Source organism: Penicillium citrinum, assembly GCF_028827155.1.
Source record: "Penicillium citrinum strain IBT 23319 chromosome Unknown utg000003l:1.0-4596430.0:1.0-4598250.0, whole genome shotgun sequence".
Taxonomy (NCBI): domain Eukaryota; kingdom Fungi; phylum Ascomycota; class Eurotiomycetes; order Eurotiales; family Aspergillaceae; genus Penicillium; species Penicillium citrinum.
This window is the reverse complement of record NW_026622688.1, coordinates 2,554,816-2,582,315: the sequence shown is the minus strand read 5'-3', so window position 1 is coordinate 2,582,315 and position 27,500 is coordinate 2,554,816. Positions and strand designations below refer to the sequence as shown.

The 27,500-nt window shown below is 48.5% G+C and overlaps 9 protein-coding genes across 9 annotated transcripts; 1 reads left to right on the top strand and 8 right to left on the bottom strand.

The window, feature by feature from the left end:
* Positions 1–9: 9 nt before the first annotated feature.
* Positions 10–1,128, bottom strand: N7469_004175 (putative transcription regulator PAB1642; the record flags this gene model as incomplete). The annotated part of the gene is made up of 1 exon (XM_056643095.1): positions 10–1,128. One exon carries the CDS (start codon positions 1,126–1,128, stop codon positions 10–12), a length of 1,119 nt encoding a protein of 372 aa, XP_056502507.1.
* A 619-nt stretch (positions 1,129–1,747) lies between these two features.
* N7469_004174 (uncharacterized protein) lies at positions 1,748–3,450 on the bottom strand (the record flags this gene model as incomplete). Its single annotated transcript, XM_056643094.1, has 3 exons — positions 1,748–2,945; positions 3,014–3,206; positions 3,261–3,450. The coding sequence occupies 3 exons, from the start codon at positions 3,448–3,450 to the stop codon at positions 1,748–1,750; spliced, it is 1,581 nt and encodes a 526-aa protein (XP_056502506.1).
* Positions 3,451–4,478: 1,028 nt separating this feature from the next.
* Positions 4,479–6,785, bottom strand: N7469_004173 (putative forkhead transcription factor Fkh1/2; the record flags this gene model as incomplete). The annotated part of the gene is made up of 3 exons (XM_056643093.1): positions 4,479–4,545; positions 4,607–6,576; positions 6,672–6,785. 3 exons carry the CDS (start codon positions 6,783–6,785, stop codon positions 4,479–4,481), a joined length of 2,151 nt encoding a protein of 716 aa, XP_056502505.1.
* A 2,020-nt stretch (positions 6,786–8,805) lies between these two features.
* On the bottom strand, positions 8,806–10,990 carry pacC (putative C2H2 transcription factor PacC; the record flags this gene model as incomplete). Its single annotated transcript, XM_056643092.1, has 3 exons — positions 8,806–10,238; positions 10,361–10,655; positions 10,748–10,990. The coding sequence occupies 3 exons, from the start codon at positions 10,988–10,990 to the stop codon at positions 8,806–8,808; spliced, it is 1,971 nt and encodes a 656-aa protein (XP_056502504.1).
* Positions 10,991–12,520: 1,530 nt separating this feature from the next.
* N7469_004171 (oxidoreductase, 2OG-Fe(II) oxygenase family) lies at positions 12,521–13,505 on the bottom strand (the record flags this gene model as incomplete). Its single annotated transcript, XM_056643091.1, has 2 exons — positions 12,521–13,103; positions 13,177–13,505. The coding sequence occupies 2 exons, from the start codon at positions 13,503–13,505 to the stop codon at positions 12,521–12,523; spliced, it is 912 nt and encodes a 303-aa protein (XP_056502503.1).
* Positions 13,506–14,153: 648 nt separating this feature from the next.
* On the bottom strand, positions 14,154–17,438 carry N7469_004170 (putative C6 transcription factor (Mut3); the record flags this gene model as incomplete). Its single annotated transcript, XM_056643090.1, has 4 exons — positions 14,154–15,185; positions 15,248–16,244; positions 16,308–17,064; positions 17,195–17,438. The coding sequence occupies 4 exons, from the start codon at positions 17,436–17,438 to the stop codon at positions 14,154–14,156; spliced, it is 3,030 nt and encodes a 1,009-aa protein (XP_056502502.1).
* A 2,753-nt stretch (positions 17,439–20,191) lies between these two features.
* On the top strand, positions 20,192–21,843 carry N7469_004169 (sugar porter family MFS transporter; the record flags this gene model as incomplete). Its single annotated transcript, XM_056643089.1, has 2 exons — positions 20,192–20,366; positions 20,438–21,843. The coding sequence occupies 2 exons, from the start codon at positions 20,192–20,194 to the stop codon at positions 21,841–21,843; spliced, it is 1,581 nt and encodes a 526-aa protein (XP_056502501.1).
* A 217-nt stretch (positions 21,844–22,060) lies between these two features.
* On the bottom strand, positions 22,061–23,623 carry N7469_004168 (uncharacterized protein; the record flags this gene model as incomplete). The annotated part of the gene is made up of 2 exons (XM_056643088.1): positions 22,061–23,254; positions 23,315–23,623. 2 exons carry the CDS (start codon positions 23,621–23,623, stop codon positions 22,061–22,063), a joined length of 1,503 nt encoding a protein of 500 aa, XP_056502500.1.
* A 345-nt stretch (positions 23,624–23,968) lies between these two features.
* Positions 23,969–27,400, bottom strand: N7469_004167 (uncharacterized protein; the record flags this gene model as incomplete). Its single annotated transcript, XM_056643087.1, has 1 exon — positions 23,969–27,400. The coding sequence occupies one exon, from the start codon at positions 27,398–27,400 to the stop codon at positions 23,969–23,971; it is 3,432 nt and encodes a 1,143-aa protein (XP_056502499.1).
* Positions 27,401–27,500: the final 100 nt, after the last annotated feature.

The following is a 27,500-nucleotide window of genomic DNA, read 5'->3' as shown; positions in this document are numbered from 1 at the left end:
CCGCCAAGCTCACTCGATATGCGGCCAAAACCGCTCCTCCAACCAAACAACCTGCCTCCACCACTCCAAACATCTCCGTCGCATTTCCTCCGCCTCGCCAGCACCTTTAATCTGCTCAGCCATGCCATCCAACACATCCCCAATGCGATCTACAAATCCCTCGAATTCCGCACTTGACCAATTGGGGATGAACTTCTTCCTCAACGCACCACCATCCGCATCCTCCTCCGCCGGACCATCTCTCCTCTTCAAATACGAGGCTGCATATTTCCAAGATCGAAGGTAACAAACCTCAGTCGCCCAAAGGACCGCCATACCCTCCGTTATCGATACCCCAGAGCTCGCCGCGGACATGAACATATCAATATAAGCACGGGTAATCGTCGTCGGTCCGAAGTAAATAGTGCGACCCGGTTCCAAAGGCGCAACAGCTGAAGTGTAGCCTCTCGTAGCCGGAGGACCGGAGTCGCAATCTGACTCCAATGCATCCTCGGCAGAGGTACACTGCGAAGGCGGGCTGCACACCGAATTCCAGTCCTGCATCTGACATTCGCCTTGGGCATTACAGAGGCGGTGGAGATGAGGACCATGACTAATTTCCGAAGCTGATCGTGCTCCAGCCTCACTTTGGCTCTTTTCGATCTGAGCAGGATCATTTGGAGCCTTAAATACTGACCCCGTGAAGCCGGGACACGAACCCGAGCCTGTGGTGGAAATTCCCGCGGACGTAGAAATGCTTCCACTCTTCGTGAGACCCTCGCCACATTCCTCCGAGGCAATTGCCGTCAGGTCAAGATTATATTCTGCGGCCGTTGCTTCGAAGAATTGAAGCTCGGTACGGATGTTGACGAGAGCGTCGATCAGGACATCGACGGCCTGTGCGTCTGGGAACCGGGGGCCCGGGCCATTATATGCCTGTGCGGGAAGTCGGAGTTTGGCAAGTAGAAAGCCGATGAAACGGATGTAGGATTGAGCATAAAGTCTATCCTGTGAAAGCCATTGGGAGAGAGTCGATTTGGCGAGGGTGCCTGAACCTGCAGAGGCGAGGAATGGATGGGTTGTAGCGCGTTTGAAAGCATGTGGAGTGCTGGCAAGTAGCCAGGCGGTAAGGGGGCCTTGACTGGACATTTTCTAAGTTGGTCGCGCCTCAATTGGTCTTAGTTGACTTCTTTGGATGTTCGGGGAATTTTTTGGAGGGGTTGAAGATACGAGGAGCTCAAGTGGGGAGGATGCCGTCAATCCGAAGTGGCCATGGCGTCAGTGGGACAGAACCACAATAACCCTACTTTCACCTACTATGTACTGCTATCGGAATCCAAGTGAAACTTCTTCCAGAGTCCTACACCTCTCCCAATTACTTTTTCATTGTCGGTCATCTTACGCCCAGAAACATTGAAACGTTGAGACACCTAATTGTATATCGACAGCCATCGTGACTCCAGGCTCACGAACTATGGTTCGGTGGCCTTGGGATTTGTCGACAGTGACCCTCATCCCTCGTTGAACTCTAAATGTTGCGAATGATGTTATAACAAGTCTATTTCGCCTCTCTGAAATAGTTGCTACCTAGGCAATGCAAAAGTACATGGACATTCTACAGGTACTATGTATGACTTGAAGTTTTAAAGGCGTGCGCGATGGGGAAATGGTCGATTAAACATTTGTGGATAATAAAGATGAAACAAAAGATACTCATCATGGTACGCTAGTCACTAACGTCCAATATTGTCCTAAGCTGCTGATTATTTCACGCCTGCTGTACAGGCTCAACAAGGGAGTTCTCCTCGGAAACGGCGGCGTCATGCTCTCCTGCAGCCTCTAGCATCATACTCACTAGAGCTACCATCGCATACTGTGCATCATTGCCCGCATTGTGCAAATTACGAGTCCATATGTTCAACCCAGTCATCATATTTGACAACGAGGTAGGGCTCGTTTGGTTTCGCAAACCACAGAAAAGCAGAGCTGTGTCGATAATCTCCTCGAATATAGCCTCTGGTCCGTTAAATCTGATTCTTTTGAACATCTGGCTGCCGGCAATGGCGAGTTGTTCGAGGTCATTCCGAGTGTCATGGCCCACGTAAATGAGTTTGCGCTCTTTCAGGCCTGCTGAACGATCCACTCGGCTGCCGTCGTATGGCGGGGAGAAGAAATCATCGATTCTTTTGCCAGTTTCTTCCCAATTGACGAACTCGCTGGTCCCATAATTGAAGCTTTCGGGGCATCCACTGCAATACTTCTTGTTTACAAAAAATCGATACTCCGATACGCGGAGATGATATGATCGGATCATTGCCAGCCAATTCGTACCATGGAGGCCAGGGGGTCCAACTAGGTCCTGCGTGTCAAGAATTGAGATCCCAACTTCCGTCACATGTGTCGTATTTCTTTCCTTCCACTCGACATCCACACTGAAAAAGATTGGTCCATCTGGATAAGGCCATGGCGCGGGCTTGTCAACATCCACGTGCGGAATTTGTGTCGCAATCCCTGCACCCCGAGGCCGTAGCCCCAGATACTGCTGTAGGCGATTCAGGCGTTCAGCCCACTCGCGGGCTCGCTCGAGGGGGTTGCGATTCTTCTTCTTGTTTCCTTTACCTTTGCGACGCCTTTCAGCGCCGAGGCCTGCACCAATCCTTCTTTCAAGAGATTGAAGTACGTCCGGCTCATAGCTGCGTGACCAATCTCCCCAAGAGCCAGTGATTTTGTATGATTTGTCCATGACCAGCTTGTCCTTGGCGACGAGTGTTTTTGATACGCCCAAAAACTCGGGCCTAGGACAGCCCGGCTCGTCAAATTGAAGGATCCGACCTTCATCATCTTCTCTGATCCGAAGTTCACAAGATAAGGCCGTATTGACTTCTTGCAGGAAATTGATAACCTCTTGAAGAGGAACTAGAAGAAGCAGTCTCTTATTGCATCCCGGAGGAAGTGGAAAGTAGTATCTGGTGAATTCGGAGTTTAGAGTCAAGGCGTATGTTATTGCATTGCAATTATGCAGTGTGAAACTCACAAAGTCCAGATTCTCCCCCATACATTTGTCGGTTCGAAGAATTTATCAAGACTCTTCTGACGATCTTCTTCAACAAAGTAGTTATGGTGAACTCTGACAAAAGCAAGAGCTGGACAATAAGAGGATGAAATGTTGACGGCCGAATAAGGATGAAATTTCGCAGAGACCTTATCCTGGACCTCATTGTTTGGCCCTGGGAGTCTGCATTTCTAGCCAACAGGATCTGTCAAAAACTGATATCCCTCACTTCGTGGTTTACCACCAAAGGCATGATCGACGGTACTCACATGAGTTTCTTTTTCTGGTGGGCAGTGAGTGGCAACTTTCATTTGGGCATCCATCTGTGAACTGATCTGCGTATCGAGATATTGTAGATCACTATCATCCTGGAGCAAAAGACCCAATCGTTGAAACTTCTCACTGATGGAGTTACCCATGCTGGATAGATGAGAAGTTGAGGAGAGTGTGAGAGAGTGGATGATTGAGAGAGTGAGAGTGAGTAAGAGAGGATGGAGTGAAGGAAGTCAAGGCAAGAGTGAATGTGGCATGTTCGTCTTCACTCCGAGATTGTGGAAAGAGTGCACATTCGAATCGATAGTTCCTTCCCTAAATGTTACTTGAGTCTAACGTGGCAGGAAGGCACGACACTGCGGATTAACTGAGTTTACGGGAAGGAGCGATCATCTTCTGGAGTGTTCCCGATTGGATCACGCAGTATTTACTTTCATCATATTTTGGCCTTTTGTCCATAGAGAATGGTTGTTGCTAGTTATGGGAAGAGGTCTCGATCACCTTGGGGAGTACGGACCCCTGTGTCAACCTTGGCTATCTCGCCAGTGTTTACTACCAGTAGATCCCCTGGCGATCCTCTATCGGATGATAATTTGCTACCCTAGGGCAGTTGGATTGAAGATCATGGAAAGATTATGCATTGAACGGTACTTGGTGGCCAATCAAAAAATGGGTGCCTACTGTCACTACGATAGTACTGCTACGTACATATTCACGCATTGCCAATAACTGATACTGCCTACCAGGTGGTATATTTATAATCAGAAGCAGGAACTAGAAGAAATTGCATTGCACTTTGAAAATTGGAAAGGCATTGATTGACCTTTAATTCATTTAGATAATATCATACATTGATGGCTTCGCCAATGAATACAAAGCCATCATGTCCAGGATGGCGTACAAATATAAAATAAAACACAAAAAACTAAATCACAGCAAGCCGAGATAATGAAATGAGCCAAAAAAAGAAAAAAAAAACGGATTGACAAATGCCCAGATCTCAGCCTCGGAACTCCATTCTTCGCTCCGTGTCGCCAGTTTAGAGGAAAGTTAAAAAAAAAATGATAGAAAATACCAAATACAAAAAAACCCGCCAACACCAGTGAATGCCGAGCGCAACAGCATGAATACAATCTGGTTCAATCATGTTGTACATCATAAGGGGTCAAATAATCTAGGTGGCAGTGGCCCTGGCAGCATTGCTCAGCTGTCTATGGTAAGAGCCAATAGGTTGGAAGCCCCTAAATGAGTAGAGTCAGTGACGTATTTTTTGTGGAGGTATTTGTGATGGAATGGACATACCGAGCAAGATCGAAACCGCCTGTATCCTCTTCTTCCTCCTCGTCCATACGATCCTCTTGGATCGCCCCATTTGGGCCCCTGTCTCCACCATCCGACTGCAGCGGTGGTAGCGTGCGGCTAGACCCGAAACCATTGGAAGTTCCTGGCTTACTTGGGCTAACCAAGTTAGGCGGGGGCGGACTGCTACTGGGAAAGCCACCAATGATGCGATCCTCAGGCTCTCCCTTCAAAGGACTCATGTCTGGAACGGGACGCGCAGGTGTGCTGCCAATGTCGGCGAACTTCCAAAACTGAGCCGGAGAACTCATCGGCATAAACTTAGAAGGAATTTGCGCCGTGCTGGGAGGCGGTAAGCGTGGCTGCTGGCGCTGTGGAGCGGGAGTGATCATGGAAGAAGGTCCATCATCATAGTATGACGAGGACAGAACTGGCGGGGAACCGCCAGCATTATCCGACAACCCATAGGCGCGGCTGAGATTGTTGCTGCTGCTTTGCGCCTGACTAGTGTTCACGCTATGGTGCGTACGTGCTGGCAATGGAGATGGTTCTTCGTAATCTCGTGGGTTCGTATGTCGCAGAGGATGGTCTGAGCCGACTCCACGACCACCCCGAGAGCCTCGCTCTGGAGTATAAGCCTCTACAGGCGCCACCGGGAATGAGCTAAACCCAGGCGAAGAGACTGGTGGGGACTTTTTTGCCGTTGCTGAGAAGGATGTATCGAGTTTAGAAATATGATTGCCGCGCACCGAGGATGGAGGCTCTTTTGTAGCGGGAGATGATGGCGCAGAGGACTGGGTGCCACCTTTGCGCATCTGTTTCTTACGATACTCCTCGCGGTGCTCCGCAGCAATCTGCCATTTCATGCCCTTGCCTGGTTCATCCGTTCGGCGAGGCACTTTTTGGAATGCCTTATTGAGTGACAAGTTATGTCGAATCGAGTTTTGCCAGCCGCTCTGGGAATGTCGATAGAAGGCATATTTTTCCATAATCCAGTTGTAAATACTGTTCAATGTAAGTTTCTCCTCTTCACTGGAGAAAATGGCTTGCGCAATAAGTGTAGCATAGCTATATGGCGGCTTGAGATCCTTAGCCGCATCTTTGCTATAATCAATCTCTTCAGTGCTCTCCATCATCATGCCTCGATTATAAAGTGGTGATTGCTTCGTCGTACGTTGACCATCTGTACCAGGTGAACGGGGTGGCGGTGTCACCTGTCGCTGACGTAGATTGGGTGCGGGAGCCAGCGAAGGACCGCCGGATGACGAGGGCCGCGCAGGTTCAGTGGCCTGTGAGGCCGATGGATGGGCATGCTGTGAAGCGTCCCAGGCCACGGAAGCAGGGTCCGGTTCCTGACCGCTAGCAATGCGCTGAGCGCGCTCAATGAAGCTGGGATGAATGTTGGGTTCGTCGCCGGGAGTAACAAACATCATTTGGGAATTGGCGACCTCAATGATATCACCACAACGAAGAATAGCATCGGCGCCACGCTTCAGAATCGCATTATTCAGGCGGACACCATTACGGCCATTGACCCTAATGTGCCAGGCGGGCGCCTGCTCCCCATCATAAAAGATCTCGGCATGCAGGCGCGAAACGAATTTGCTTGGACCGAGATCGACATGAACATCGGGGAGCGCACGAGCGGCAATGGTGACAGGACTGGACTGCTCTGTAGACTTCTGTTCGCGATCCGGCTCACGACCAATATTGACATGTAAAGTTTTGACGTAATAGGTCCAGTTCCGGCCAGCAATTTTGGCGTAGGCCTCAATACTCTGTTTGTTCTCGGTCTTCTGATTGGAGTGATCGCGCGAGACGCGGATTTCTTGCGGTGGGGTGTTTAAGTAGGAAATGACCAAGTCGGTCACGTCTTGTTGGATTGACTGATCATGATCGCCTGCTGAATCTTCGGCTTCGTCGCCGGACTCTGCCTTTACGGTATTTCGAGGCGGGGAAGGATGACGATCGACCTGTAAACAATGGAATTCTGTCTCAGCCTTCTGATTTACGCGCATAGTACAATTTGGTCTCGGACTGGGAAACCGTCGTGGGCTTTCAAACATACCTTGCGCTTCTTTGCGGATGGACGAGTAGGCGACGAGTCTGGTGCTTCCGCATCGGATGTTTCCTGCAGTTGGATTTCCTTGCGCCGCGCACGACGACGATTTGAGAGAGGCATCTGAAATATTGGTTCAAACGGACTCGATTTAAATAGAACAAGAAGATCTGGTCAAGGCGCAACTGCAAGGCGCAGAAATTCGAATTTTTGTCGTGGAATGTGGACGATCAAGCCGAGGCGTCGATAGGTTGCGCACTAGTCACGACGAACGCGGGGGGAGGTTGGAAAAGATGGAAGATGAGATATCACAACCAAAATCACCCAAAGGGATCTCTCAAAGAGGTGATGAGGCGAAAGAAAAACACACAAGATGGGACAAATTTTGGATCCGGATTTCAACGGTCGCCCCAGTCTCGGAGGGACTCTCAGAGGTAGAACCAGAGAACGACAGCGTCAGACCCGAAAGAACTGATTTGCCACCGGGACAAGAAAGCGGGAAATGGTACAAGGAAGGGGTAAAGGGAAAAAGAAAAAGAAACAGATGTATAATGTAATAAAGAAAGAAACCAGAAAACAAAAAAAAAGACAAGAATGGAAGCAAAAGTCAGGTCGAGCCGAGACCAAGAGAGAGTCGCAAAAGGTGTGTGGCTGGAGGTTTTGATTTATCGATAAATCCGCTACGATCGACACGCGCGATGGGCGTCTGTTTTGGGGTGACCGCCTTGTCGCGTGGGGAGCGTGTGTCTTTTGTTTTCTCGTGGATACACCAAGGGTGGAAGACACAGAAAACAAACAGGGGGAAGAAGAGAGAAGGGAGAAAAAAAAGAAAGAAAGAGGAAAATAGAGGATGATTGAAGAGAATTAAAAGTAAAGAAATCAGGATGGATCCAAAGAGAAAATCAAATAGAGAAAAAAAAAAAGATGCACAATAATCGTCTGGTTTGACCGTAAACAGTTGGTGGAGTCGCGTCACAGAGTCGTATGATACAATAGGCTGGTCGAAGGAATACATTACATTGGTAGTAAATTGGCGGGGGAGATTAGCGGGGATGACGGTATTACGAATACAATTTCACAATATCACGTGCTCAGCGTGGGATTGAGGATGCTTCCGAGTGCAGTTGTGAGGCAGATCGGTCCATTTCACATCCTACGCTGGGGCCAAAAGGATCGAAGATACATATTCGCAATTATTATCAGCAGAGTCAGCCTTGGGGAGTAAATATTCACATTTTTATGATTGAATTAGAAACAATACAAAAGTATAGTATACAACGAAATGGCACATAATTATCGCCACTAAATACCAGTGCTATATAGATCAATTCCCCCTCATTCAACGGAGAATTCACCTGACAAAAGCAAATCCTCACATACCAGAAGACCCGCTGATCTGAGATCGATTCCCGAAGACTCCCTCATGTTTCGACTCGGGTCGTTTGCGTCACAGGAACCCGGATGCAGTTTAGCTTCGCCCGTTGGAATGTCGCGTTACCTCATCGGGGCTTGACATGTCGATCAAGTATCGAACCTACTCCAGCTCCGGCGATGAACTCCCAAGAAACTGGTCCCACTGGATAGCAAAACAAGATTGGAGTTCTTCAGATCCATGTAACCTTACAACTTTACATCTTGAGCTGATTGCCTAGGTAGGGATTAAGTGTGGACCAAGTGGAGGAGAGTAGTAGTGGTGATAATAACTAGTGGTAGTATTACTGCTTGTACTAGAACTACTAGTTATAGACGCAAACAACATGACTGTAAATAAACAGCGAGTGGAACGCAGTCCTATTCATACAGATGGAGATTGTTCTCAAAAGGGAGGTTCTCTCAGCTGCTAGAGGGATCCTAACCTAAGGTGACCAAATGGAAACGCAAATGATAATAGATATATATGACAAGAACAGAAAATAATAAGTGACGAACAAACACCAGAACATAAGTCTGTGACCATCGAGCTATCATAAGAAGAAAAGAGCCCCTTGCGAAAGGTGACAAAAAGAAACGAGATAGACAGCCTAGACAGAAAAATATAGATCCCACCAGAGGATAACCTCAACGAACGAGTTGAAAATGAGAAAGTAGTCGTGACAGCGTTAAATTGGAAACAATGAGAGAAAAGAGGTAACGAGCACACAGCCTATGCGTCGTTGCCAGGCATCTTGTCGTCTCCATCCTCGTCCAACCCGCGTAGAGTTGGGTAAAGGACCGCCTCGCCTTCAGACTTGGTTGGTTCCTCTTTATCAACTACGGGGGACTGCCGTGTGCTGGCCGTCTCAACACCCTCCATGGCACTGGGTGCTGGGGATCCGGATCCACCACGAGCTGCAGCCTCCGAGTCAAATTGACCCTCCTCCAAAAGCTCAGAAACTATGCGACGAAGATTCTCCAGAAGACGAACCTTCTCCACCCAAGCGACGTTGACATCTCGCTCGGCCACCTCAGTGGCTGCGCGAGCTGTGCGCTGAGCAGCCTCCTGGTCAGGGTCTGGAGAGGAAGTGGACAGAGCCGGATCGATCAAATTCTCAGCGAATTGAGGGCTTTTCTTGGTAGGAGTTCGATCGCCATCTTCAGTCTTGCTGTCTTGCTCAGTATCCATACGGTCAACGCTAATTTGGCGCTCAGCTGGGCGTGCGCGCTGGAGGGTACCTCCAGTATAACGGCGGCGGTCGTCATGCTCAAAGGCCCCGCTGAGTGTTGATGGCGGTGCCGCACTAGAGGCAGTTGGGTAGGCTGCGGTCATATTGTCCGACATCGTTGTTGAAGGTAGTCGGGGGTACATGCCCGCGCCACTTTCATGAGGTGGAGAGACGCGCTGGGTCTGAGGCAATGAAACAGGCGAGCGCTGTGAGGTATAGGATTGTGCGCTGGAAGGTGGCGTCAAGGCGGGTGTTCCAGTTGAAGGAGAGTGAGCAGAAGCAGCCATCATGGGGGCCGAAGTAGTCGCTGTGACATGGCTAGGAGGGAGCTGAGTCGGAGGCGAGTTGGTGGCACGGTAATTCATACCACCATGTACGTAGTGAGCACCAGGCTGAGCCACACCGGCAGCAGCCACATTCTCATCGCTTTCGTAGATAGTATTTTGCATCTGCTCCAGGAATTGATCGATGTTGATCAAGTCACTCTTGGTGCGAACATTTGACATGGGAGGCAGATGATAGCCGGGGGCGTGACCGCCAGGGCTATATCCACCACCACCGCCTCCACCGCCAGCAACAGGGACTGTAGCGGGCATAGGCTGATACTCAGGCACCGGGCCATTGAGAATGGGGAGCTGGAGTGCTTGGAGTCCAAGCAGACGTTGGCCAACAGCGGCATAAGAGTTAGGATCAAATTGACGACGTTTCAGATCACCAAAGAACTCATTGAGAGCATCGTATCCTCGCTTGCGATCATACGACTGACCACCTTCCTGACCTTGGCTCAGTGCATAGTATACATTGCCATAGGAGTGAGGATTGGGCGCAGGAGGTGGAGCGTGTGTCGCTTGATAGTACTGAGGAGCTCCATGGGCATATGCGCCAGAGACAGCGTGAATTGGGCCATCAAAGTAAGGAGTCGCAGCGGCGTATCCTGGAATGCGCGGGATCAAGTCAGCTCGAGTTCACGGCGCGCAAGGAAGAGCGGTGGAAAACCCGCGTCTGACTCGCAAAGAAATCATCAAAGCGGGGCAACAGAGTCGGGAACGAACGAACCTTTCGGGTTCTGGGGGAACATCATATCATGATGATGATGATGCTTCAGTCCAGGCTCAGGAGAGCGAATCTCCGAGTCATCAGCATGAGTCTTGACATGCTTCTTCAGATCCTGTGGACGCTTAAAGGCCTTGCCACAGAAATCGCACTTATGCGGCTTGAGAGGCACATGCACACGAATGTGCGAGGTGATGTGGTCGCGCTTGACAGTGGTAGTATTGCACGTCCCCCACTGGCAAGTCAGGTTCAAGTTATTGGTACTCTTGCGACCGACATGGCGCTCGCAAACGTGTTCCTGTAGGACGGGAAGACAAAGGTTAGTCGATATGTTCTTCCTTCAGTACCATCGATCGCAATGCGATATGGCCTGGTCAGTTCATTCCTTACATATAGAGCTTCCGCAGTTGGGGATTTCTCGCTGCATCCCACCCACTGGCAGGGTAGTTGCTCGCCAGCACCGTTAAGGGAATTGTTCACAGCAGCGGTGGCGGCAGCAGCGGTCGCAGTCACCGAAGCGGTCGACGCGGCCGTGACTTGCGAAACGACGTGGGCGGCCGTGTCGTTGACAACAGGCGCCGGTGCAGGCGCTGTCTGTGGTGGTGATGTTTGAGGAAGAGCGTTCTCCGTCATGATGCCAAGAAACGGATCTTGTCGAGCTGGCGGGATGCCCAGGCACGACTTTAGTTAGGGGAGAGAAATCGAAATTAACACGGCAACAAGACAACAACAGTCGAAGCTCCCAAGAGACTATGTTTGAGGCAAACCAAAAAAGAACCTCGAACAATCTCTTTTATCTTAATTCTTAATATTTGAGCCAAGTCAGGGGGAGAAGAGGTAGAGGGAGAGTTGAAAGTGTGAGACTTGGAAAGAAAGAGGAAGAGAAAACCGGGGGAGACTCCGCAATGGGGGGGATTCACAAGGGAGGAAATAAAGAGCCGAGCCTTTGCCCAGAAAAAACCGCTTTGCTGGGCCGGGCGGAGGCGTGACAAGAAAGGGACAAGAGGACAAGAGGACAAGACCGGGCCAAGACTCGCCTGCGGGCCCAGAAACCCGAATGGCGTCGGGGCTCGTCTTATGACTGGCTGGTCGTGCGAAGCGCCCTCGGAAGAACGAGGGGCTGTGCATTCCAGAGCACAATGATAGTACTGTACAGTATGGTGGCCTGGTCCTTGAATGCTCCAATACGAAGTGTCTTCTAAGTCCTCTCTCTCATTTGTTGTACAACGCAATCACGTACAGTACATAATTTAGATATCTGTGACAGCGCTCGTGCCTCCTTATCTGGCAGATGGCCCGGAATCAAGCTAGTCAAATCTAGTATAAGTGTATCCTATGTACTCCTGTACCAAGTAATCGGGGCGTTTCTGGCCGATGAGACGGATCACATAAACCCGTTCAGTTCCGGCACCCGCGGATTTCCCTCTCTTCTCTTCAGTCATTCGCCCAGAAATGACTTTTAAGGGGGGACAAGAAAGTGGGAAATAAATTGGAGACAGCGTGGCGATGGGGCCATGAGGGCTGCCAAGCATCCTTGGCCATGGCGATACTTCTTGGCAGCCAAGGCTTTCCTCTTTGCCAATTCCCGCTCCGAGGTCCAAGAGCTGAGGGGTCTTGGTATCTCTCGGCGTACGAGGTCCCTTGGCACTCTTCTACATTCTCGGCCTTGTGCCTTAATGCGGTTGCCTGAAAGATCAAGGGTTCACTTCGTTGCTGGGTGAATGCCTAGGATGAGTAGGTAGGTGATAGGTTTGCCAGGGGGCAGAGAGGGGTGGGGAGAAAGAGATGTCATGAAAAGGTAGGGGTATCAACTAAGTCCAGGATTAACGTCAGAGGTGGAAAATCATTGGCCATTCGTTCTACAATTTGGAACGAAGTTCAAGGTAGTTCAAACTGGTCTAGGTATTCAAAGTATGTACATTCTATGTCTGAGAATCGAGTCAGCAGTGCTACCACAAAGATTCAGTTTATGCACGGTGGCATGCAGTGAAGAAGATGGGATGTCTTGGCCGGAGTAACCCCAAAACCACCAAGCAGCACGGAATCACCCTCCAACCTCGAATCAACCCAAGTTCATCTCCGTCAGCCCAGACTTTCCCGCCAAGTCCGCTGTATCTCGAAGACCTACTCCATCCGATCGTTCCTCCCATCCCTCCACTCCATTTATCCACGTTTTCTCCTAGGAGGTTGGTACCAACTCCAAATATTCAACCCAACCTTGGTCCCCGACGTAACCGGGTACGCAGCGTGCCAGGTCTCGGTATACCCAGTTCCATCGGCCCGAAGATTCTCCCAAAACACCGCATTCCCCTTAATAGGCTTGAACGTGATACCGTCCTTGCTCCTCTGCACAGCCTCACCATCTCCCTCCCCTTCATCCACATCGCATTCCAAAAACCGACACCACTGTTTGCCCACGGGCATCCGTAAGCGTGGGAAATTAGTCCCTCCCCCTTCACAGTCTGCGCCGAGGTAGACCATGAATGTGCTTAGTCGGTCACCACCCCGAGCTAGTGATCCTGTCCAGTCATAGTGGTGCCGGTAGTGGCCGGAGGTGTTATAGCGTTGTGCCCACATGCGCTCGATGTAGAGATGTGGTCTCCAGCCTTGGAATGCGCGGGCGCGTTCTTCGAGGCAGCGAACTGTGTCATCGCGGTCTAGTAGAGCTCGGTCGGAGAGACGCTGGTTTGGATCGACTCGTTCTGTGACTCCGTCGTAGACTATTGAGGGTGTATATTTGTTCAGACTGTAGAAATTGATCCGCATTAGGTCAAATTATCATTCTTTCTTGATTTCAACCTGGGGTTATTTGGTCATACCTTATATCAACTAAATGATCTGCTTCCTCGGCACCGACAAAGTTCTCAATGTATAAGATAAGAGGTGTTCGCGAAAGCAGATGCACTTTATACCCCTCCGGCTCGCCGGCGCAGTTAAATGGAGTGCCATCTTCAGGACTAATGAAAGTGTCATCCGTGAGATTTAAACCCGGAGCAGCATCTACCCATTCACTCAAGTCATTGCTGCCGAATAGGGTGACGGATTCCGGGAGAAATTGTTGTAGGAGTGGATTGAGGATGAATATGTAGACGGGCACGAGGTATATCAGCCACGAGACAATGGTGGACAGTTTCGGTATTGACGCCATTGGGCTTGCAATATCGCTTTGATTTGGCGAATGTCTGTGAATAATTTAATGATATAATGTATCACAAATATGATATTTCCAACGTTGTAAGGACTAGCGATTCATGCGACCGCGATGTAATGCGTGTGAGACCGGAGTAATGTGGATGGCAGTTATCTACCGCTGCATGTACACTATTGTAATCGTGGGACTCGTGAGTGACTGGAGTCCCAAGGAAAGCTTGTCAGGCTGGGCCATGTCGTTATTGCAGAGTGTCAGAAAGCGAGAGAGTCGACAGACTCGGGACAAGAAGGCTCCAAGTGGGTCTGTCTTTGATCTAAACCGATCATGGTAGTCCCAGATAAGGAGATCGTCAAGGTGTACTGTAGTTATGTCTGAGCGTAACTGGTGTAGCTAGGATATTGTACTATGTAATAAGTGTAGGTACACTGGTTTACGTACGCTGCATTTCATCAGATAAAACATTATCATTGAATACATCTACAGCGAATAGAAAAATCGCCGACTCGGTATTTCATCCAAACCACAAAAGCTATATAAAACAAAAAAAAACCTTTCCAAGACAGAACGCCAGCCAGGTATGAACAACGATTTTCTTTTCTTTCTTTTATTTCCTTCGTTACTACATTTCGTCATGAGAGGAATATCTCAGGAGGCGGTGTTCATCCACTGAGTCCAGTCATCATTCGGCGCTGGGTTGCCCGAGTTGAAAGAAGCGGTATTCCCGAAGAGATCATCAAAAGAGATCCCCTCCATCTTCAGTCCCATAGCATTCTCATCCAGACCCATATTGAAGTCTAGAAGTCCGTTAGGGGCAGTATTGTCTTGTGGTGCCGTGGGCTGCGGTGCTATATTGCTTGGTTGGAAGTTATACCCCTGCCAGACGAAGTTCTGGTTTGGAATAGAAACCAAGTCAGGACTGCTCAGGGCTTCACTCGGTGATTGAGTCTGTGATATGGGCGAGCTCAGCCGCGAAGAGCTCACGGATTGATTATTGCCAGCCTGGAGCCGAGTGGGGACCGAAGATTTGACGCCGCCAACCGGGAAACTGGGGAGGTTGCCGAACCCGTCAAAGCTGGGAGATGTTATATTTTGATCGCCTGGTGTGCCAGGAGGCCTGCTCGCAGGTTGCTCGAAAGGGAAGGTAGATTGTGGCATTCCTGTGCCATCATATTTGAAATGATCGTCTTCTAATGTCGACATCGGTTGGGTAGGGTAGGCGAATGGGTCGTCGGATGGGAACATCATGGGCATCAAATCGGGTAGCTTATCTGGATTGTTGAACTGTTGAGCCCATGCCAGGCTTGATGGGTCTTGGTTGGAGAATGAGGAGGCCATAGACATTGTTGAGACGGGCTCTGGAGTAGCCATGGGCTCTGTCAACAGGTCTGGTGAAGCAGCCATCCAAGCCGACTGAGTGCCATTTTCAACGGGTTGGTTGCTGAGTTGTGTTGTATCCATACTTTTTTGTCGACGTGTTGACGGGGTCAGTCTGGGGCTATTTGACATCATGTGTGCCGGGAATGTGCTCGAACGATGGGGTAGTGTTGCCTGCTCTGGCTTTGGTTGATTAGACTCGCTCTCTGCAGTCGGACCGGAAGGTGCCGATCGCTTCAAGTTGACTGGTGTCTTTGAGCTCTGGCGATTCTTCAACATCTCTGGCAAGGTTTTGAACAGACACTGTGAGGCCCATGGTTAGTGGTGTATCTTGTGAGTAAGATCGAGTGGGGGATGCTACATACATTCAAGCTCTGGGAGCACCTATCGGCAGCCATGCTCTTCTTAGCTAGACCAGCTAGAGTATTCTTGCCTTCCATTGCATCCTTGAGAACCCCATCCTTAGCGGTAGGCGAGTCAGGGTTCTCAACAACGAAGAAGATTAAGGAGAGAATGGCGAAGTATGTCGTGTACATGGTAAACCAGAAGGATCCATTGAGTAGTGCCCTCTTGTGCATTCCAGTCGTGATATGGACAATATTCCGAGACACACTGACGCATGCCGCAGCGCAAGCATACGACCGCTTATCAACGCCTCTCGCTTGTGAGCCACCAGAGACGTAGTGTAGGAACGGACGATACATCACCATCTGCACATGCGCATAGCTAATTCGAAGAAGCTGGCGGATTCGTTCCAATTGCGGTGATACTTCAGTGCCAGGCCGTAAGGCTGCGGGTAATTGCTCCATCCAAGTCTGCAGATCGCGCTCAATTTCACGGATTTTAGAATGGCTGACCATGTACCTTTGATGGGATTTTGAGCGGTGGCGAGCATTCTTGACCGGGTATATATATTTGACCACTTTCAAGATAACGTTGCATAGCCGCGTATGCGCATTGCATCCTGCCATCAGTGGCGTATAGTCCGTAGGCATTTGAAGAATACCCTGAGGAGTGACGAAATCTCCATCCACCTCCAGTGGGTATTCCTGATCAATGTCATCGTCACTAAGCATCTGAGGAAGACCCAGGAGTGTGCTGACATAGACATCCATCTTGCGAACAACCCAGAAGATACGCTTCCGCAATTCCCGCTCGACCGGGTTGAAATCGGCAGCCACTGAGCGGTGCAGACCCAGACGGAGTGCAGAACGAAGAGCAATACCAACATAAGAATAGCAAGTGCTTAGTTTGGCAGAGGATTGTAGGAAAAGAATCATGAAGCAAATTGCTTGGAGAGAGGTCAAGTCACGGCAGTCGGTAACCTCAAGTAATTGTCGTCCTGCTTTGAAGTATTGGAAACTGCAATCTCATTAGCATCATAGGAAATAGGTCTTTGCGAGGTAATAAATGGATATGGCGTACCCTTGGCCAATGGCACCCTCGTATCCAGCAAGATCCAAGGTCCCAGCTCCATCGTCAGAAAATAAACAGCCAACGGCCATCACGATATATAGAAGAGGGATAAACGAGTTCTCTTCGTTTGTATATTGCTCTGGTGGTACATCATATACACGCTCAAGGGCAGCAAAAAAGGACGGCTCGTGCACGAATCGCATCAAAGAACAAGCATGATCGATCGCATTATGGCACAGGCGGCGAGCAATATCCCGAGTCGGAAGATCGTGCGTGGGCGTGAGAGTTTGATCTTGGGGTGATCCTGTTACGGATTTCGGACTCTCAAGCATCTGCGACATGCCGCGAGGTCGATTGATAGGGACATCTGCAGCGCCGAGTTGTTTGCGCAGGCGTCGCACAAAGATAATTCCGGAGGTGTGTCCATGGTAATCCCAGTGTCCTTGATCGTCACGGTCGAGGCAGCCTGAGTTATCTACCATTGTCTCTAGCAGAGATTCCTCCCCTCCTTCCTGAGCATTTTCTGGCGGCGGCGCTGTTGCGCTTGCGGGGTTAGTCGTCGCAGATCCCGCCGACTGCTTGTCCTTTTGAGCAGCAACCAGTCGTTGTTCTGTGGCATGCAGGTCCAGCTGTGGGTCATCGAGATTTAAATCGGGGAGTACGCTTCGCAGTAGGGTTTCAGCTTTGTGCATTCGAGCTTCAAGGGCTTCGACATATTGAGGGGCAGGGTTTCGACGACGATTGGAGGGTTGATCATAGGTACAATCTTGGAGGAATGTCAGCCACGTGTGATTCTTTTTTTTTTTGTCCCTGAGGCATGAAACCAAAACCAAACAGGCGGTCGCGCGGAGAGGAGGGGGGAGAAGGGAGAGGGAGGGCGATTAATGATAACCTACCATAGCTGTAGACCGTACAATGGGTACAAGGCTGCTTGCCATCGCATTTGATCTTCTTTCGACGACACTCATCACAAGCGCGACCTACACGTCGACGCTTCTGCATCGGCAAGGACTGCGAGCCCGGCTTTGAATCTGAAGGGGAGACATCCTGCATGGACATCTGCGAAGGGTCGTCATCGTTGACATAGTCGTTCAAGGCAGAATCGTCGTCCTCACCGTGAACGCCGGAGGTGGTGGCCATGATGATGGATAGGATTCATGTAAGGAGAGTGGGCTTGGCGGGCGATCCGATATCTAATGTGATCGATCGCCCTCCTTGCACAGGAACATTGGACTGAGAAGGATGTGTATATGTATATATGGTACAAGAGAACCACAGATAATAATAGAACCTAAGATAGGCTTGACCTTCAAGATAGTACGAGTAAGACGAATGACAAGAGTCAAAAGGAATCGTTGATCAGCAAAAGAAGCCCCCCCCCAAAAAGACTCACGGACCTTTTTTCGATGATGAAATGATTGCGGCCGAAAGCGGTGGGGGAAAAAGAGCAACGAAACAGAAATCGGACAGAATAGAAAGAACAAGCAGTTTTCTAGAAGCCTTCTCTTTTCTTCTTTTTCACCACCACTAAAAAAAGAAAGAAAAGAAAAGAGTAAGAGAGAGGGGAAAGAAAAAAAAGGTTACTGTATGACGACAGAATACTGTACAGTAGTTACGCCCTGTGGATTCTCCAAGTCGGACTTTCGTTGGGCGCGAGCCCGAGCTCCGTGTGTTATTGGGTTATTATTGGGTGTTGTACTCTGTACGAGGTATTATTGTTCCCTTTGAGAAGAGGCCTCGGCTTCAAGTCCGAAGTAGAATTTTCCCGTCCCCACCGGCTTCTCTACGCGCGCAAAGCAAATCGGTACCAGCTCGGAGAATGCCAAGGAGCTTAGACGAGATGATCTGCCGAGTGATCTTCTTCAATATATAGTGTACTCCCGCAGTATTTCTTGGAGTGAACAAATTACCTTAAGTCTTGGTACAGACTTTGTAGCTACATACTACTAGAAGAACTTGAAGCAGTTTATACATCTACATCATATCGGACGTTTCTCCGGGATTTGCATCTCAACCGTCGCGTGTTCTGTAGTTGCCCTTGTACTTGCATGCATCGGCGATGTAGCTGGTTCGCCGAATACGATTTTATGATTAATAATAATAGTCATTCACACAAATGTCGGTGTCGGATTTGTTACTCACTACTAGTGGTAGTTAAGTATACTATACTCTAGTTATAGTATAGGATCTCTCATACTGTGAAGGTACACCTTGGTCCGAGGTACAAGTACAGTGGTTAACTAACTACCTAGTGTAGGTACAGTATAACTTAACTATCTCGTACTAACTGACCGACTAGTTATTCAATAAATCATGTTGTGTACTTATATCAGTCAAAAAAAATATTAATACCCGATGAAATCTACTAATGCACTCTTCCCACTCAGAATTATTCTACAACACAATCATTGTCTCCGTACACTCGCAACCGGCGAAGAATTTAGTATGAGTCACGATTTTTTTTTTATAGATCGCCCCTTGGGTGCGAAACTAAACCAATGATTATGGTGAAATATTTTTTCCCATGCTACCATAACATAATTGAAATTAACCACATACTACTCAAAGACGGTAGGTCATATTCATTATGCAGAGGGCCGCTGCACAAGGTCCCCTAGTCGCCGAGCCGACTCGGACGAAGTCTTCCTTCTACAAAGTACGTACTACGGAGAATACGAAGAGCAAGAGTCTGTGAGTGATATTATGGGAAATCACTAACCATCCTGCAGGATTAAAGAAACTACATTGTATAATTACTAGTGAATATATCTACTAGATATATATGTATGATTACTCTGATTCCGTTATCAATTGTCTCGCCTCATGAGGAAAGTCTTTACCGAAATCCCGTTTAACCTTGTTTCACCTCGACGATTGACGCTAATTCATTCCTTTTCCTTGATTTATGAACCTTCGTCTTCATAATAGACTAAACGACCATGGATGATCTAAAGCTAACTACTATGTATGTACATTATGACAGTGCTGACACTGATCATCCCTTAAATCACTCTAGCAGGACAGTGCAGATCACAGATCCGTAATCAATCAGATGAGGGTTGAGTTACGCCCTGCATAGCCCGCATATGCCCGCTAGTGTTCCAGTATTGTGTATGTACAGCATACCCACAAAACAGTTTGTGCCTTGGTCTTCTACTTGGTTCAAGATGAACAGGTGAAAGGAGTCTGGTCAATTGTTTTCCTTCTTGCACGCGTCGTCATGAAGGGGATTCGCCATGCACCCAGGAGCCTGATTCCAGCATATCCGCCCTGTGACGCGATCAGGAATGCCATTCCATGAAACTACAGTACAATCCAGTGGTCCCTGGACTTGACTCCAATCTGTAATCCAATAATTCGAAACAGTTTCCACTCTCAGCTGCCTCTTCCAGATTAGCCTGTCGAATCCAGACCCAGCAAATCGATTTGGCCCCCAGCTGGACTTTGCTCTCAGCACTTGGCGATGAATGGGTCTGCAAAAGAAAAGAGTTCGGAACTGTGAGGGGGCCACGATTAAGCTCATCGTCAGCCCTGCATATTGGTCCGTCAGACTTGTTTTTGGTCACGAAAACCCCCCTTTAAAAAAAAAAATCAAAATCTGTAGCTCATTACCATTCCCCTCTTAGCCTGACAGCTCCCTCACTTCCCGCATGGCTTCCGCATTTTTCCACAGGTTTCGTGATCCATTGACCCCTTAGGCACGTCCCACTTTGTTTCCCCCAGACAAGGATACTAGGGTGGATCGGCACATTCTATCGACGCGCCTGTCAATACTCGTTTAGCCTTATATGGATCGGTCTGCCAATTTTGTTGCATTTTGACTGGTGACAGCTTCTGTCTCAACTTTCAGTTTACTTTGTTGTTTCAGCAATGCAGCAGTGCTGCAATGAATCATGGCTTTCCTTCTTGTCACCCTCTGTTGTGTCTTCGCAGCTCTCGGTTCGTTCTTATTTGGATATGATTCTGGCGTGATCTCTTCAAGCATTGAGCAAGATGCTTTTCTCGATCGGTTTGGATCTCCTACTCTGTCTGATGCTGCTAGCGGTGGTATCATCTCTTCATATACCGGTATGAATTTGCCCAACTCAACCAATTCACTCTTCCAAACCAGAACCATAATGCCTAATTCTCTTCAATAGGAGGTGCAATCATCGGTTCGCTATTAGCATCTCATATCTCCGACTCGTGGGGTCGTAGAATGGTTATCTTTATCGGTGGAATACTGGCTACCTTGGGAGGCGCCCTCCAGGGAGGAGCCATCACCATCGCGATGTTGATCGCTGGTCGATTCATCGCGGGGTTTGCTATTGGTCTCATGTCCGCTACTATACCTGTATACTGTAGCGAGATCGCACCACCTCGCATCCGGGGATCTTTAGCCAGTATGCAGCAGTGGATGATTGGGTTGGGAATCATGGTTGCCCAATGGGTTGGATACGGTTGTTCCTTGCATACCAATGATTTTTCATGGCGATTCCCTCTATCTTTCCAGACGGTGCCGGCCGTAATTCTCACATGCGGAATCTGGTTCGTTCCTGAATCGCCTCGATGGCTCATCGAAACAGGCAAGGAGGGTGCAGGCCGTTCGGTCCTCGCTCGTTTACACCTGAACTACAACGCCAGTAATGGCCAATTCGTCGAAAATGAGCTCGCGCAAATACAGGAGAGCATCACTCATGAGAGCGAGTCCGCCGTCCGGTCATGGCGTCATCTTTTCTTCTCCAAACGATGGCGATGTCGGATTCTCTTGGCTTGTGGTTTACAGGCTTTCACTCAAACATCTGGCACAAACGTGATTCAAAACTATGGACCCAGAATCTATAAGACTCTTGGTCTATCTACATCAACTTCCCTAATGATAATCGGTGTCTGGGGCGCGCTGGCGTTGTTCTGGAATACCGTGTTCATGTGTTTTGTCGACAATGTTGGTCGACGAAAGCTACTCATCCCATCTTTACTCGGCATGGGAGCAGCAATGTGTGTGGAAGCAACCCTCGCCCAATACGTCGATTTCAGTGATCCAAACGCCAACGAAAATGCACTTCGTGCTGCAATTGCGATGTTCTTCGTTTTCTCATTCTTTTTCACATCCCTTGGTCTGATTTCATGGATCTATCAATCCGAAATCTTTCCTACTGCCATTCGAGCCAGGGGTTCATCGGTCGCGACGGCCACAAATTGGAGCTTGAATCTGTTATTCGCTCAGTGCTCACCAATCGCATTAACGAGTATGGGTGCTAAGTATTTCTACGTCTTCGTGGCCTTCAATTGGGCCGCTATATTTGTCGTCTTCTTCTTTTACCCCGAGACTGTGGGATACTCTCTCGAAGAGGTTGATGATGCACTGAAGCGTCAATATCAAAGTGAAGAAGCAGAAATCCCGGATACTGCTGTTTCGTCTAGCCCTGAGACTGTGGAATCACGTTCTCGAATTAGACATAAAGGTTTACATCCTTTATCGATGCATCCGACTCACAGTGGGACCTGGAGTAGCAATAGCTCCTCGTCTCCCAAACTCTGGAGTAAAAAGATAGCAGAGGTATAAGGCTTATGAACGTGAAATTTTGAATGAATATTGCTTTGTTTTTTTGGAAATGTTCTTAGTCTTCGTAAATACCTCCAATGCCTATCTAGTATGAGATCCAAGATATCCACTTGATGATGTACATTCGATGCCGAACTATACATCCAATGCCATTCAGGAGCTTGGAAGTGTTCATAGACCCTAGTATAGTATTTTCCTTTCTCAGGAAACAATAGGCTCATTGTAAGATATCCCGCATAAGGTCACCAATGGCTTCGGCACCGCCGCCACCACCCAAAAGTTTTTCGTTCGTTGCTTGGATAATGACTCGTCGATAACCGATTAAGGCAGGAGATCCATTATCCTTCACCTCCAAGATCAGGTGTAACACCTGGCCTTTGGGAACTGCCGCTCGACTAATCAACTCCACGCAGCATTTCTCTGGAGGAGGCATCTTGATTTCAATCTTGCTGCCGACGTCATTGAGCATTTTGATATCCAATTGCCCCACTTCATACTGGGCCGCCCATTGTGTTGCGCTGGGGTCTAGATATTGATACCATTTGAAAGTGAGAGTATCGTTGGGGTCAGGATCGTATGATGCAGAAGCATCAAGTTGGAAAACAGCACCGGTCTCCAGCTCTAAGTAAAGTGGTTTCAATCCCTTGTCTCCATTAATATCAACAACTGGATGGTGATTTGCTGTTTTCAGATCAGACGATAGAGACCACTGTATCCGAGCAGCGAAATCAGACTGGAAGGCATCGCGCCAGCGCCATATAGTAGCATGGTTGGATTTATATTTCCGGCCATCAAGTCCCACAACTTCATCCACTGTGTCACTGAAGTGGCCATTAGCCACGCCTCTACCGCTGATATCGGTGGGAATATATCGACCACCCCAAGATCCGTATTCCGGGCGTTCTGGTACACCAAGACCATTCTGAATCATATATAGGAAAGTCGGCGTATCTCCCTCAGGAATAAACATATAATCCGGATATGTAGATCCCAAAGGACCAATTTGGATATTGTCCTTGATCCATTGTCTGCTGATCTTCGAAGGGTCTGGACCACCTCGGTCGAAGCCGTACCAGCCGTCACCAGAGATACCACACCAAGCGGCCATACCGTACTGGTTCCAGCCGTGAATAGAACAGATGTAAAAGATATCGGGGAAATTGTACCGAATCCAAGATCCAGTATCGTCCTGGTCCGAGATGGTGTAGACGCGCAATTTTGAGCGCAATCTAGCGGCATCGGCGGAGGAGTGAGTATTTTTGATCTTGAGGAGAACAGAGGCTAGAACATTTGTTCCACCCCAGCAAAGTATCCAGAGGGGATCCTCTGTAGGGGTTTCAATACGTTCTAGTAGAAGTTGGGCACCTTCGCTGAGAGGGATGTCGTCGCCAACTGCTGTCATGCCATATGTCTGGAGTAGAAGATATTAGATGATTATCCTCCTTGTGGCTAGCCAAGAGTATCCCTTTACCTCCGCGCCCTTCTTGATTAGAGATCTCATATACTGTGCAGTGGGGTATGGATCATTGGGATGAGCGTGTGCATTGAGATTTTGAACCACCTTCTCATAGCCATCAATGATCTTGTGCATGTCCTGAGGGCAGACTTTGTCCTTCATCCAGGTCGATGTACAAGCCACCAATCCCTCTGTCGCAAACTGATTAGAGTACAGAAGATAGCGCACCAAAGACTCAGCATCGTCAGGCTCATTGGAGATGTCGCTGAGGATAAAGACTCGTGGCTTGGTGGGAAAAGTCTGAAGTTGTGTAGGAGAGGCCATGATAATAACTTCTGGAAAGACTGAAAGCCAGTATTGAATGCGTGAGGATAATGGCAATATTTGAATGATTCTTTCTACATAGTTCTCTTTGAATTGCTTCAAAAAGTGCAACTCGAGCCACGTAGTACCTAATCTAGACGAGTGGGGAGATGCGGGGAGAAAATGAGGGTTCAATCTTGCCGAAGTTTAACCGACACCGTTTCGCTTCATGACAATCGTAGCGACCAGAATCTTTATTTTTATTAACACGGAGACCTTTCAAAAACTTCTCCACTTCCTATTTGAAATACGGTGACGAAAAATGTGCCTCAAGCTACGCACTAAGTAGTCTTGATAGCCCCAAACCTATGAATGGCCTCCCTCCACAATAAAACCCCGGCTTTTGAAAACATTCATCGAAGCCCTCCGACCACCTTGTGATGCCAGATCTAAAGCGCTGACACCATTCTTAGATCTCCTTCCAGCGTCAGCACCAAGCTCCAGCAAGACTTCAACTACCTTTGAGCGATTGTATTGCACAGCATGATGCAGTGCAGTATATCCCCAGGTGTCCGCAAGATGTATGTCGGCCCCGGCTGCCAGAAGAAGCCGAACTGCTTCTACATTTCCGAGGAAAGAGGCTTTATGCAATGGTTTCAGGCCCGATTCAGACATATCCGCATTCGCGTCTGTGCCTTTGTCCAGAAGAAGCTCAACTATCTTGGGAGGCCCTTTGAGTATAGCGACATTCAAGGTCGCTCGGTTTCGCGTTGTATCATGAGCTCCAACACCGAGTAGAAGTCGAACCATGTTGACACTCTTTGCATCAGCAGCAAGGTAAAGAGGAGACAGGCTATAGGTCGAAGAATTTGAATTAGGATCTACTCCTTTCTTGAGTAAGCCCTCTACCCCATCCAGATTACCCCAGCAAATGGCCACTTGCAAGGCCGTTTTCCCATCTACAGAGAGGACAGCATCATCCACCCTTTGGTCTATCAAGAACCTAGTCATTTTGCGGTCAGTAAACTGGAGCGAGTACATGAGCGGGGTGAGACGCATATGATCATAAAAATGTCTGTCCGCTCCCTTCTCCAAAAGAAGACGAGATATTTCGATTGATCCACTAGCGATTGCGCGCTGCAAAGTGATTTCATTCTCATTGGTTTTGACTGTGAGATCAGGGTTTCTCTTTAGCAATAGTTGAGCTGCATGGAAATGACCATGACGCACAGCCAAATACAACGGCGTTTCGTGCTGTGAGCTCAGTTCATTCAGATGAGCCCCTCGATTAAGAAGAAATTTAATAGTGCTCGTCTGGCCGGTGGATGCAGCATCATGCAGTGGCGTTATACCGGAGCCTGATTTGATGTTGATGCTTGCTCCGTTATCAATCAAAAATGCAACTATGTCGATATGTCCTTTCGAAGCAGCATTGTGTAGTGGTGTCCACTTATCGATTGAAGCGGCGTTGACGTTCGCCCCCTTCCTAACGAGAAACTTGACAGTATCTATGCTTCCATTCTCGGCTGCAGCGTGCAATAGCGTGACTCCAAATCTATTACTTTCATTGGCATCTTTGTCGAATTTGGCTAGAAGTAGCTTGAGGGCTTCAATGTGGCCGTAACGAGCACATTTGTGTAGCGCATTTCTACCAGTTGAATCGGACTGTAAGGTAGCCCCTAGCTCAAGAAGGCTCTTGATTATGTCAATATCGCCTCCAACTGCGGCGCAATGGAGAGGCGTCATTCCTTTTATATTTACCGCATAGGGGTCTGAGCCTGTTTCGAGCAGGAGTCGGACGGTCTCTGGATGTATCCCATATATAGCCTGATGCAGAGGAATGAATCCAGTCAGGTTTGCTACGTTGGGATCGGCTCCGTGTTGAAGTAGCAACTGGACGATGGGTAGTCTACCGGTCCGGCAGGCAGCATCAAGTGGTGTGAATCCATAGTCATTTAGTGGTTTTGATGATTGCAACCTCGAGTGAGGAAAGAGTTGCCTTGAATGAGGCGATCCTAATTCGAGGATTTCCCCACCAGTGATAACAGACCTAGGGCGTAGTAGACATGAAATGGCGTCGGAAGCAAACTCCGAGGAAGAGTCTGCTACGACCACATCATTCAAGTGAGTACCAAGTAACAGATATTCAACCATCTCTTGCTGACCAGTAGCCGCAGCTATTATCAAGGGCGTCAAGCCATCTTCATTTTTGACATCGCATCCAATGGTCTCAGCCAAGAGATGGAAGATTACCTGACGACCAAAAGCAGCAGCCAAGACAAGAGCACTGATGCGACAGGACTTGCTTGCTGCGACGAAGCCTGTTGATCCCTTTAAGAGAAGCTGTACAGTTTCTGTCTTTCCCGCAATAACAGCTAAATTTAGACAACATTCTGCCTTCTTCTCCTTGATCCTTGCACCGGATTGCAAGAAAAGTTTAATCAATTCAAGATGACCCTCTATGATAGCCAGCCCTAGGGGTGTATAGCCATCATTGTTTTTGGCATAAGTCTCGAATCGCTCTCTGACGAAGAGACGTATGATCTCAGGGCGTGAGTTCATGACAGCGGAGTGCCACGGGCTGTTGCCCTCGAGATTGAGGATTTGAAAGGATGCATCATTTTGCATCAAATACTCAGCCACCTTGGTCTGACCGTTGTAAGAAGCAAGATTCAAAGCAGTCTGGTTTTGAGCATCCACGGCATTGATATCAACTCCTTGGTTGAGAAGATGCTGAACCTTGTTCATATCACCTGTTCGTGCTGCCATACGCAGGATGTCCTCCTTTTCTTCTATTTTGAGATCATGTATGTCTGATAGGGCAGGTCTCAATTGGTTCTCTTGAATAATCCATGGAGATTCCAGTGCATCACTAGCGGTTAATCGATGCCTAGGATTTGCTTGAATAAGGGATCTGACGAAAGCAGTTCCCTCAAGCCCAACCTTCAACAAGAGTTCATCCTCTGGAAAGGGCAATTTCCCATCACAAAATTTCAAAATACTCAAAGCATCCTCGAATGGAACCGTCTGTGTGAGTAATTCAAAGACTACACAACCCAAAGACCACATATCAACCGCCTGATCATATCCATAGAGATTTTTCGTCGACTCATAATATCCACTTATTTCAGGCGCTTTGTACAAAGCAGTCCCTATCTCGGTATGTAGTTCTGTATCCCCGCGTGCTCGTTTTGAGATCCCAAAGTCTCCAATCTTAACCCACCAACATGAGACAGGTGGTTTCTGAACAACAAATATGTTCTTAGGCTTCAAGTCTCGATGGGCGAATTTTTCTTGGTGAACAATGCGAAGTCCGTGGAGGAGATCTGTAGTGATTTGTTTAACATCTTCCTCCGAGAGCGAACTAGATATATGCTGTGACAAATCGCCTAGCTCGAAGTATTCCATCGAGATATAAAGGTGTGACTTATCTTCATACCAGCCAAAGAATTCGACCAGAACATTCTCTTGTTGATAGCTGCGCTTTGAAAACTTGGCCAACGCGAGGAGTTCCTTTTCGTAGTCGATCCTCCAATCCTGCATTCGACGCTTGCTGATGACTTTCACAGCACGCATAGCGCGCCCGTCTTCCTCAAGTCTCTGTTTGCTTTCCAACCAAACATCCCCGAAGGCACCGCTTCCAATAATCCTGTCCCGTGTCCATCGTGTCTCTATCTCGACCTGACGTCTTCTCTGATTCCGGTCGATCTGCAATTCGACATGGATAGTGTACTGCTCTGTCACAACAGCATCTTGTCGAAAGTGGTCCAGCAGATCGCGAGCCTCAGAATGCGTCATGGCGACTGTTCATTCCAGTCACTCACATTGCAGTACAGCCGCTGCCGTGAGGGAGCGCGCAATGACCATACTGAAGCCTTTCAAGTTCTCACATCATCTA